This window comes from Amblyomma mixtum, chromosome 10, assembly GCF_055824585.1.
Source record: "Amblyomma mixtum isolate Tamu chromosome 10, ASM5582458v1, whole genome shotgun sequence".
Taxonomy (NCBI): Eukaryota; Metazoa; Arthropoda; class Arachnida; order Ixodida; family Ixodidae; genus Amblyomma; species Amblyomma mixtum.
The window spans coordinates 117,051,280-117,064,199 of record NC_143021.1 but is presented as its reverse complement, the minus strand read 5'-3'; the positions used below and the strand labels follow the sequence as shown (position 1 = coordinate 117,064,199).

Below are 12,920 nucleotides of genomic sequence, written 5' to 3'. Positions count from 1 at the left end.
TCATGTTGTGGACCAAGAAGTCTCCTGGAGACGGGCAACATTGACCTTAAAATATGTGTTATGTCGCTGTAATACCTCAAGAGCCCTGTACAGTTCCACTGAACTAAAAACGTCATGTTTATGCTTTTGGGCGGGAATGGAAAGGAGGTTTACTTCTGTTCTGGGCCCGTTATGAGGGCCCTGTCTTTTTTTCGCTCAAGAGAGCTGTTCCGCCGCTGCAAAGGTATCCATCACCTCGCCAGTGGGGCTCGAAGACCGAGAAGGCATGGATGTGTGAGTTTCATGCCTCCCCCGTGGGGGGGGGGGGGGGGGGGGGGGATCCTGCGGGGTGCCGACCTGTGGACCGGCACTCCCTGCTTTGGAGATGGCAGAGCAGCCTTCGCTGTCCCTGGCTGGGGCGCGGATGGCCCTGCCATGGGCTCAGTGAAAGTAGCCTCGGCAGGTGCCGGAGTGTTGTGCGGCGCTCCGCCCCTGCGCGCCACATCAGCGAGGTTTGGTTTTGGTGTGAAGGAGAAAGTGATGGTGAGCACAAAACGCCTTCTCGCTTCTTTAAATGAAATGTTTTCCTTGGTCTTCATGGTGGGTATCGCTTTTTCTTTCTTCCTGGACGGACACGTCCTGGAGTATGAAGCATGGTCTCCTTCACAGTTTGCGCAGCGCGGGTCAGCGTCACATTCGTCAGAATGGCGATCCTTAGAGGCGCATTTCGCGCAAGTTTTGCGGCCGCAGTAACTAACTCTCTGAGCCGTGGTCGAACCTGTGACAACTCAAACATCTGTGAGGGTTGGCTATGCATGGTGTTACATTAACTTTCAGATATCCTGCTGCGATTGTGTCGGGCAGTGTGCGGGTGTTTGACGTGATGATCAAGTGTTTTGTGTCTATTTCCTTATTGTCCTTCCGGATCTTCATTCGGTGAACGTCTATGACGTCTTGGTCACTCAGCCCTTCGAGCATCTCTTTTTCAGTGATGTCAACAAAATAAGTTTCAGATATTACGCCTCGGACAGTGTTCAGAGATCGGTGTGAAGTCACGGAGATAGGAATGTTCCCTACATACCCAATGATTGCGAGTTTCGAGTACTGGACGTTGACATGCAGTTCGAGCAATAATCCGCCGGTGGCCATTTTTGATACCTTGTAGCCTATGCCCAAAGCTTCTGTCAAACACTTTGAAGCAAGGAAGGGGGATAGGATTCTTGCTTACTTATCCTGCACTTCGTTATTTCGTGTACATGGTATACTTCGTGTACATGGTATTTGGGAAAACGGACTTTTCTTTTTTGTAAAAAGTCATCTGCATCGCTCCGCCCTTTTTTGAGAGAGCGATCATGTTTGGAAAGAGGAACAGCAATAAAAATTTAGTTTTTCGGTCATGGTGCCAGAATCCCATCACGGAGCCCAACGAGGGGACGGGACAGGAATTTGCGAGCAAGTTCCGGCCAGGCCGGCTGTAGACCTCAACTATAACTCATATGACGCAACTCAGGGTGGTTGGCCACGCAAAGTTAACCGTAGCCGCCTGTGAAAAGTGAAAAAACCAAGAAAAGGGGAGGAGACTTCCATTTATGATCTGAGAGAACCTGCCATATGCTCTCCACCCCATTCTTATTCTTCTAGTTATTTCAATCAATCAATTAATCAATCCTTTTTATTCAAGACAATAATACAAAACTATTGTCTTGGGGGACGTCACAAAAGGAGGAAAAGTGCCTGACGAGGTCACGCGACCCTGTGGCAAGCAGCGGTTTGACCCTCATGCAGAGTTTACAACAGAGTTTACATGCAGAGAAATGTCTTAGATGAAACTGTATCCCCCCACCCCCTTGTTATATTTTTTTTACAGTGCAAGAATATGTACAGGAACGGAGTACAAGAATAATTGCAGCAACTTCTACTGGCAATGCATGTTAACAAAACAATTCCAAACATAAAATACCTGTAAACTATCGAAATTGAAGCACATGAAACATAAAATTGAAAACAGGAAGAAAAACATCAAAACATGGCACACTAGTCTTCCTTTAAGAATAATCCCTTCAGTGTTTTCTTAAACCTGTTTAATGAAACATTTTCGGTTAATATGTCATGAATGACGGGATAGCTGTTTACTAAATCTGCTATCTGACAACTTAATCTTTGATTTCCCTCTCATGATTCGGATCAGTGGTCACTACCTGTCCTAAATAGACATATTCTCGTACTATACTTCCAGCCCCTCGCTACCATTTGCGAACTGCTCTTTCCTTGCTATATGGCGAACGGTCCCATTTAAGAGATTTAACTTTGCTATTCAGTGCCATGCCTACTTATTCGCGTTATAGTGTCGAGTTCCCACTCCGCTTCCTTCTCTCACTCGAAAAATACGAACTGCCCGATATTTGCACAATCCTTTTGTCTGTCATTTTTACTGAAGAAGAACTTCGTGGCCGTGGTCGCCGGTATTGTATAGGTGAATCCGTTGTCTAAAATTGATTGGCTGGAAGTATTGGAAGCTATTCCGGTCAGCAAGCGTTCATTTGGTTTCCAAGGTGCTTATCACCAACAAGGTGGTGTTGGTGATAAGCACTTTTTGGGAAGGGAAGGGAAAATGGGAAGGGCAACAGTAAAACAATTATGGTGTTGTTCTTTCTTTCCTTCTCTCTTCTTCACTCGTTGTTGCTCGTTGTTTCTTCTTTCTTCTTAGTAGGTCCCGTTTCCCTGCTTTGCCCAAAGAACCTCTCGATTCCGCCGGATTAACTGAGAACACTTTTAATTAACACTTGATTGCAACAAAAATGTACAGTACAGTTATAATGATGACAGCAGCATAGAAAAGAATAACTGAGCTGGGCCGCCCCTGGACTTAAGACAATCCGTCGTCCTAAGCGAGCATGCGGGAGGAAGTCCGTCTCCTACCCAGCTCCGACCTCAACTGCCGCCCGCTCAGAGCTCGCGGCCGCGGCTGGGCTTCTACAAAAACATGTATTCGTTCAGTGCTCTCATATTACCAAGGACGCTTTCCCCCGGTTTCGGGGAATCCATGTACCGCGGACGGGGCTGGGGCGCCGGCGCGTCTGGGCCTTGGTCCGCAAGGTTAGGATACCCATCCCCGCGGAGAAGCGCAAATTTACGACCAGTGGCTGCGACATACGGCAAAGAAAAACAACGCAAACCCAGGCACCTAACAGATGTGCGAGGTGTGGTCTGTCGAAGGCGTCCGGAGCCCCGCACATGCGCGAAGCGGCGCCGTCTACGGGGACACACGGCGCCTTACATGTCGGTGCTAGAACGAGACCCAACTAAACCAGTTGCACACTCAATACTCACTCCACGCAAAGTGCGAGTTCACCCGCGGAAACAAACATCTCAAAATGCGGGTGATGAACGCGCGGTCCGTCCAGGGGGCCCGCTCCGCACGACAAACAACAGACAAACAAAAGTTCCGCCCCCGAAGACACGCGGCACCCCGCCGACACGGCTCGGGGGTACCGCTGTACGAAACAGAACTCGAAACAGCATACAAAAGACAATAGTTTCCTCCCCGCCCGGGACGCCCGGCATCCCGGCGAAGCGGCTCGGGCGTAACTCTATAAAAAAAAAAAAAAAACACAAGCAGAAGAAACGCGTACAAGCGGGTGCAAGCGACGACCTTACAGCAACGAATCTCTATTCCTCCCCGGCATGAGAAAGCTGTTCGCATTTACGAAACGCTATTTCTGAGGCGTGTCTGCCTCGTTTGCAAGTGAGTGCAGCTTCGGCACTCCGGATGAAGAATATCTATATTTTGCACGCGTAGCCGATCTCGTTCTCTCCATTTTTCTTGCATCTCATCTTTTACTACACTTTTGTGCGGTTGCGAATAGCCATTTTAATGAGGAGAAGCACTAACCAAAAGAATATTGAATGAATTGCTTTTCAAGCCAGGGTAAACATACTTGGTATCGTGCTTACATTCCAAAGCCCATCTGTTCATGATGAAGTCGCAGCCAGGCACGTCGCCGTTTTCGTCACGGGAGGCTGCTATCAGGTCGAGGACGTCGCTGACAACCTGCCCGATTCCGTCGGCATAGGTCTGCACTGTTCGAGGCCGGAGGGAGCTTGACTGAAACATGGTGCGGATCTGGCGCCACTCTTCTCCTTGACTGCGGAAATCATAGACTATATATAACATCAGCAAAGCAACAACATCTGCCCAGTGAAAAATCTGGGATAATTTCTTAGAATAAGCAGCAGAAAGACAGAGTGGCATCCTCTATAGGTTTATGATATCTACCAACGGAGCTGGGAATTTGGCAACTGCATCGTACGGCAAAGAGGCGCCAATATTTTCTACTACTGATTGCGAGAGTAGTCTTTGAACGCTTAGCATTTGTTTGGGACTGTCCATGAGCCCTCTCCTGATATGGGTCAGTTGTCCGATATATGGTGCAACCTCGACAGGGAGAAATGGGGGTGAAAGGAGGTGTAGAGCACAAGGAAGAAACTAATAGTAGAGAGGATAGCAATTCGTTTTTCGGGAAGGAGAAGTGAGGTGAGAAGTCGCGCGATAGAGCGTAAGCAATGAACAAATGATAAACTTCGAGGAAGCCTGGGGTCAAAAATGTGCCTGCGCCCCCTCAAGGCGCGCTCTCCCTCAAAGTGAAGCTCTAGGGCAGTGCGGGAGAGGCGTGAAATGTTTCTTTCAATGCCCGTTATCCTGAGTCATTTACAGTCCAGAACATGGAGGCACTGTAGTTGCTAAGCGTTCAGAACGTCCTTGAAAGAACCTGAGGATTTTTTTTTCGATTAGATTTAATTTTATCGCTGTAAAAATATAAGATGAACCAGATACACTCGGGGGTAGCTTGCTAAGACTTTGATCTTTTTAAAGTACATAGAGAAGTACCATTTGAAGAAACCTCGTTTGAATGAAATTTTGAGATTTACGAAGTTTTTCAACTTCTACTGCCGCAACTCCATTGCAAAGAGCATGCAGTTTAACCAGTTTTAACAGACCGTTATATAAATTTAACGTGCATTTTGGAAAGGCTGAATACTGCTTTGCACTCGGAATGTGTTATTTTGCCGGCCACGCAGTAATTCACAGCCTGCAAAACTGATCACATTACAATTCTGAGGCTTTAGCTCTGAACGTTTCAAAGTTGAAGTGCCGATTTATGTGTGCGTGTGCGTGTGCGTGCGTGCGTGTGCGTGTGTGTGTGTGTGTGCGTGCGTGCGTGTGCGTGTGTGCGTGCATGTGCTTGTGCGTGTGTGTGTGCGTGCGTGCGTGTGTGTGTGTGTGTGTGTGTGTGTGTGCGCGTGCGTGCATGCGTGCGTGCGTGTGTGTGTGTGTGTGTGTGTGTGTGTGTGTGTGTGTGTGTGTGTGTGTGTGTGTGTGTGTGTGTGTGTGTGTGTGTGTGTGTGTGTGTGTGTGTGTGTGTGTGTGTGTGTGTGTGTGTGTGTGTGTGTGTTTACGCGTGCAGTTTTTACCGCAGTTTCGAGAGTGCAACTCTGTGGACGTCAGCATGGAAAGAAGCCATGCGTGCCAGCATGTAATCAATGCATGATAGATATTTACCATAAGGACCAGGGAGTTGGTGAAATAATCGAGGCGGTGAAGATTGCGCGTGTGGGGGATAAGTGTGTGAGCATGCCATCGGTCATTTTGACGCAGAAAGAACTCAGATTTTTAGAGGGTCGGAATTAGGTTCCTCGTGCTATGCTCTGACATCACGACGAGTGTCGTTTCCGCTTTGCTTTTCCCCTTTTCTGAGCAGCTGGAAGTCAGCGCTATTTACTCTTGTGTCCCATACCGTCCCTTTTTTCTACGTGCGCTGCCACTGAAGTCATGTTTAACCAACTATTTATTTATTTATTTTATTTTGAACATACTGCAGGCTGAGCGCCCAAGCAGGAGTGGCATATATTTACATAAAATTAAAAAAAAATAAAAAAGCATGACAGCACAAGTTACAAAACACATCAACACATTGCGTAGTCCAGTTGAAACGCTGCACATAAAATATAAGCACAAAAAAAACTGACACAGTCAAAACCGACACCAAAGAACTGACAAGAGGCAACATTTCATACCTATTAAATACCTAATTCCAGCATATCTAAAGACTGGAGGGAAGAAGCAGGCAAACTATTCTAATCTGCAATTGTATTAGGGAAAAAGGAGAATTTGTATAGGTTAGTCTTTGCAAAGTGAGGCGTTAAAGAGAGGGTATGAGAGTGGCGTTGAGAGTGGCGAGAGTGGCATGTAACCAAAAGTTACATGTGGCGTTTTGGGCCTTCTTAGCCACATCTTTAAAGCAGAAGATGCGACAGCATTTAGAAGTCGACCAGTTTCTCAATATAGTTGATTCTCTCTCTCCGGTTCAAAAGGACCCCCCCCTCCCCCTCCCAATTTTTAAAAGCACGCCCAACTGAGATAGTATATTCACGTGCATTAGTGAGGATTAGTGGGTGGATAATGTTGGTTAGTGGTGAAAAATGGGCGAATTAAGGTGGAATAGTCAGAGGGTTTAGTATAATCCCATATGACAATAAAATGGAAGGTACTAAAACATTGTAGTCCTCATGTTTTAAAATTTGGCGGTGCTGATGATGTGACGTCCCTCTCGACCAGTAAAAAAACTTCGTTACAGAAAAACTCGGGGTGTTTGTAGTACAACCTGGATCATTAAAAACACGCAGTGGACGTACCGTTTGTTGCAAAAGTTTACAGCCCACCGCGCCGTTTATTTCAATGGCGCGGTGGGCTGTAAACTTTTGCAACAGACAGTACGTCCTGTCACTGCGGGTTCTCGTCCTTGTTAGCTCGAAGCATTGCTTTTCATAAGCTATCTCTCATCACCAACTCGCTGAAACCAAATGGTTGCCGGTAAGTGCATAGGTTTCGTTACGGCTATTCGACAGGTACGATAAGGCGTTGTCACGCAGAAACTACAGGCAAACGGAATCAGGAATTACGTGTGGTCAAATTGCGGCGAATCATGTGGGCTGTGGCTCGAGGTAGCTGTCTTGAGAAACATAAAAAAAGTGTAGAAGCAAATGAAAAGAGAACATAATTACGCGAACAGTGACGTTTAATGTGCTGCCGTCCGTCGGTGGCGAAGCGCCTAGGCTATAGTGTGCTTAGAATGGCCAGAGAAGGAAGGGTTAGAAGAGGGCATGTGACAAACGTTTCTTCCCCAGAAAGAGAGGAATCCCTATTTTACGAGACGCTTTCAAAAATTCTTGCTAGGGGAGATTTAAGCCGCACTGTCAGCGAATATCGAATGCAAACTGCCTGTTTTGCAAAGTATTCACGGCACTTGTAAGGAATATTCTGGACTCAAAGATGTCTAAATGGGTTCTCCGATATTAAAAAGGAATGGGCCATGTAGAAGTAACAAAGTGTATCTGATTCCCATCCTGACACAAAAAATGGGAAGTAGATATTTCATTTCCTCTAGAAGTCACTAGAAGCTAAATAAAATTAAAATAATATGGACGACGCGTGACAAGGCGCCCAGAAAAGCACCAGCTGATACTTAGTTCAAGCTAACTGATCTGATTTTTAAACGTCCTGGCTTAGGTCCTGTGCTAAGCTTTGTCCCGTAACTTTGTTTATTTTTTCTGCTTTCTCTCTCAATTCTTACTATTCTGCGCGATGCGCGCGACAACATGCAGCTATTTACTCCTTGAGAATCCACACTCTTACGCGTTGATTATGCCAGGGTTTGCGAAGTATTGCGGCCTGCTGTCGTGGTAGAGCTTGAAAGGATGCGCCCCCATGCGGTACGGAGTCCTCCCTTCCTCCTGGTACAGGGTGCGGAAGTCGTCGGCGTCGAACAGGTGCACAATCACGCGCCGCCCAGGCAGCGTCTCGGCCACCACGGGCCCGTAGCGGCGGTACATCTGCCACGCACGCTTGTTGATGTCACGCTTGTCATAGCGACCTGGAGGGAAGAAAGTCGCCCGGTGTGTCTGAGATATCTGTTGAACTAAGCAAAGCGCAATTAAAAGACAGGGACAAGAAGAAGAAGCACTTTCTGCATTGCTGAGATATCTTTCTCACCAAGGCTGATACGGGACCGTAATCATCATCATCATCAACCGGACTATGCCCACTGCAGTGCAAAGGCCTCTCCCATGTCTCTCCAATTAACCCTGTCCTTCTTCGCCAGCTGCGGCCACCGCATCCCCGCAAACTTCTTAATCTCATCCGCCGACCTAACTTTCTGCCGCCCCCTGCTACGCTTGCCTTCTCTTGGAATCCACTCCGTTACCATAAAGGACCATGCGTCATTTTTTCAAAAACATCGTTACTTTCAGCTTCATCGCACATAAAAAGACTCTCCCACTGAACTCGCATTGGCCGTGTCCAGCTCCAGCTGAGGCCTCCTTATCCACGCAATCTTGCTTATCCCGCCGGCCCACCTTACCCCGCTCGGCTGCACTGCCTTCCAATAGAATCCACTCCATCACCCCAAGGGACACCCGCTATCTTGTTTCGCATCCCATATCCTACCATTTCTTCATCTTTACTTCAGCTTGGATGTTACCATCCTCTCGTTGTTCTTTGACGCACTTAATTATTACACTTATGCTTGTTCATTATCTTCCAGGACCGACAATGCGTTGCCCCTTTGTACGTGCGCATCTATTCATATGTAAAGGGAAGGGATAAACCCTTATCAGGAAGGGTGCCGGGCAAGGAGACACGATATCTTCACAACTTTCCATCACCTGCTTACAGAGGTAATAAGAGAACTGAATTGGAAAGATTAAAACATATATGTTTCTACAGAATATCTTAGCATCTCCTATTTTCGGACAACACTGACTGGTATTACACCCCTTAATATGATACTGTTTATACTACCTAACAAAATATCTTTGATAAATCGAAAATTCCTGCAGTAGTCTGAAACTGCATGCTCCTGACCTGCAGATCTGCTATGTTTAAGGCTAACTACACAGGACGTCAAATCACTTTCAGCAACAGTAGGATGAAAACCCGATTCTATCACACTAGAAGTCGGTAGTTGAAGTCCAAGCTACCGAAGACACAACCGAAAACAAATTGTTAAAATCGTTTGCTATGCTCTATGGATCTTTGCAAAAATGCGAGATAAAATATGTATTATTACAAACTGCAGCACCCATTCCTTTCAGACTATTTACCACACGCACGCACGCACGCACACACACACACACCCACACGCACGCGCGCACACGCACGCACACACACACACACACACACACACACACACACACGCGCGCGCACGCACACGCACGCACACGCACGCGCGCACACACCCACACACACACACACACACACACACACGCACACACACACACGCACACACACACACACACACACATAGAGAGAGAGAGAACGCTGTACTGGGGGCGACTTCAACGCAAGGTAGGGAATCTTAAGCTGGTTGAAGACCAGGCAGTAGGCGACTATGGGATAGGCTATAGGAATAGAATGGGGGTTTATTTAATTAGTAGGTTTCGCAGGGAGAAATAATTTTCGGATTATGAATGCGTACGTTCGCAAACGAGAAAGCAGGAAATTAACGTGGAAGAGCCCAATGGCGACACTAAGAATGTGTTAGACTTCATACTATGCGCCACCCTGCCATCGTGCAGGATGTGGTGGTCCGCGGAAAGGTGCGTTGTAGCGACCGCAGAATGGTAGTCTCGAATTAGGCTAGACATGATGAGGGAACGCAAGAAACTAGTTAGGCGGAAGCAAATTAACGAGTTACCGGTCAGGGGGAAAGTAGAGGAATTCAGGATACCGCTTCAAAATAGCTATTCGGCTTTAACTGAAGACGAAGTCCTTACCAATCTAGCAATAGAAGATAAGCACAGCTATCATTACGGAATTTGCAGTAGAAGTAGGTGGTAAGTTGGCTCGACAGGATACCGACAAGCTATCTCAGGAGACGAAAGATCTGATTAAGAAATAATTAAAGCATCCAAGCGTATAAAATCCTACAGGTGGAATAGAACTGGCAGAGTTATTAAAGTTAATCAATAAGCGCAGTGTAGCCTACATAGGGAAGTTTAATATAGAGAGAATTGAGCATGCTCTAAAGAAAGGAGATAGTTTAAAAGTGGTGAAGAGGAAACTAGGCATAGGCAGAAACAAAAGGTATTCGTGAAGAGATAAAGAGGGCAATGCGATTAGCAATATGGACAAGATAGCTAAAATTGCCTAGGACTTCTACACAAGTCTATACAGTAGCCAACGTAATCAGGACGTTAATGAGAGAGGCAGCAGCGCACAGCATGGGACATCCCGCCAGTAAAGAAGAAAGAAGTAAAGAAAGTGCTAGGAGCAATGAAAAAGGGAAAGCAGCTGATGAGGATCAGGTAACAGCAGATCTGTTGAAGGGAGGAGGGAGAATGTGCAAGAAAAACTAGCTGCTCTGTATGCGAGCCTTATGCGCAAGAAAGGAGGCGTGAAGCACTTGAAAAATTACACACCAATGAGCATACGGTCTGTTGTTGCCTATAAGTTATTTATAAAGGTAATTGCTAATAGAGTGAGGATCAATCAAGTGACAGAGAAATGTGAAGAATGTAACCAACCCCTATATATCGCCTTTATAAATTACGAGTAAGCCTCTGATTCAGTCGAAACATCAGTATGCAGGCATTGCGGAATCAGGATGTAGAAGAGCCTTATGTAAAAACACGAAGATTTCTATATTCGGTGCACAACTACCATACACATCTATACAATGAGAAATAAAATTCCAATAAGAAAGGGAGTCATGCAGGAGACATGATCTCGCTAATGCTATTCACCACCTGTTTACAAGAGGTAGTGAGAGGCCTGGTTTCGGAAGAGTTGTGGACAAAAATCAACGGATAATACCTTAGTGATCTGCGATTGGCTGATGACATTGCCGTGCAAAGCCACTCAGGAGATTAACTGCAAAACGTTATCAATGAGTTAGACAGGCAAAGCTGTAGTGTGGGTCTAAAAATTAATATGCAGAAAACCAAAGTAATGTTCCATAGTCTCGTAAGGCAGCAGCAGTTTACAGTTGGTAGCAAAATGCTGAAAGTGGTAAGGGAATACGTCTACTGAGGGCAGGTAGTGTATGAAGATTGAGATCACGGTAGTGGAAATCAAGGAGAATAGGGATGGGGTGGAGAGCATTTGGCAGGCTCTCTCAGATCATGAATCGCAGTTTACCAATATTCCTCAAGAGAAAAGTATTCAACATCTGCATCTTACCGGTAGTCACCTAAGGGGCAGAAACGTGGCGGATAATGAGAAGGGTAAAACTTAAATCAAGGACAGCACAGCGAGCTGTGGAAAGAAAAATAATAGGTGTAACGTTAACAGACAGGAAGAGGGTAGAGTGGGTGAGGGATCAAGAAAGTAGCTGTCATCCCTTAGATTCATCAGACCTCCCACAACATAAAGAAATTAGGAAAACGAGCAGGCGTTGAAGTTGTATTTTAGCGCCCATAAAACTGTCTATGGTTTGCAAAAAGACAAAACCGTGCGGTAACCAAGAGAAAAAAAGATGTGTAATAAACCATCAGCAACGATTTGTCAACGATGAAGAGGGTGTTTTCTACCGTGTGCCGTTGTCTTGTGGCCATGGCTATATTGGACATACAGAGAGATATGTAAATAGCTTGTTAAAAGAACATGACTACAATGTTAATGAGAGCGAATTGGGCACTTAAGCCAGCACTGTCGCCACTGCAAGATCCATTCTAAGGAACGGGGCCGTCCAAAGATGTGCGTGCCCCTGCTTGAAAGGAGCCAAATTATCAACCCCCACAATGATAAGCATGTTTGAGAGATTATTGGGGCTCGGAATATTTCATGTGCAGGCAACGAGTGTGTGAGCGTAGCATCACTGGCACTATCTGCAAAAGATCTCGCTTTTCTAAATCGATGGCAACCAGCGAAAGGCTCAGTTGTATTGCTCGTATCAGCTTAGTTGATGGCTTTTTCTCATTTCATGCTGTGGTTCATGTATTTATATGTGGCAAAGGCAAAAAAGAAACTGTGTACAGTTAGCGCTCGAGTCGTTCAGTGTTCCTCATTTTGTCTTGTCTTGTTACGCGCTGCTCTACTATTATGGATCATCAACTCGCCCAACAAGCAACCCTCCTGTCTTGATCGCTAGGTTTCAAGAGTCCGCCTTCAAAAGTTTAGAATACACTGCGGCTGCAATACACTGCAAAAGTTTAGAATACACTTGTTCCTAGTTTCGCGCAATTTTGCGCAGTGACGAATTGTCATGATTGTAATTATTACATTACGAGCTCTCAATTGGCCCGAAGGTCTGCCTTGCAGCATGCGCAAAAAGCAACAAAGTTAGTATTAGATGCATAGCACCAACTGATATCTTCTGCTTACAAATATACGACAGATCTGCGCCTTCATAGCAGTTGAATGCACGACTGCTATTACCTTCAGCAATCAAATAGATACATTCATTCAGAATTAAGTTCATGTTTCAGAATTTTAGAAGCGCGGTCGATCTGGCTGTCAGTGTACATACATGTGTCATTTCGGAGGTGCTGAAGATTTGCAAGGACGCAGGGATCAACTGGTACAAGAAAGAATTGAAGCCCTCAAAATACCATCACTTGGGAGTAACTGCGTCAGTTAACCTTTCATCTCATTATCATAAAAAGAGCTTGCATTCCATGGTATGGACTGGTAATCTGCCAGCTGTTTTCTCGCTGATGCTGTGCGTCTAGTGCTTGAGGATGCGCATAAAACGCGTACGAGTTTCACTGAATAAATACTTCGGTAGCACCGCTTGCCCATGTCTGTCTCCCTGTGTGTACGTATCAAACTTCAGCGCTAACAGGCTGTGATCAGGCAACTTACAAGATCTGATTCATTTGAATATCGAGTTTTTGAATGCAAAACAGAAGTTACCTTTGGCGTTAAAGTACATGTGTAGCCTGCT

The 12,920-nt window shown here is 45.9% G+C and overlaps 1 protein-coding gene across 1 annotated transcript in view; it reads right to left on the bottom strand.

Moving 5' to 3' along the window:
- The window catches only part of LOC149326755 (putative cytochrome P450 49a1), a 114,728-nt gene that overhangs the window by 100,002 nt on the left and 1,806 nt on the right, over nt 1–12,920 (bottom strand). Inside the window, exons 2-3 of the mRNA XM_089564668.1 lie at nt 7,673–7,910; nt 3,934–4,124 (exon numbers count right to left, since the gene is read on the bottom strand). Of these exons, the coding sequence (XP_089420794.1) occupies nt 3,934–4,124; nt 7,673–7,910 (429 nt within the window). The remainder of the gene's footprint in view (nt 1–3,933; nt 4,125–7,672; nt 7,911–12,920) is intronic.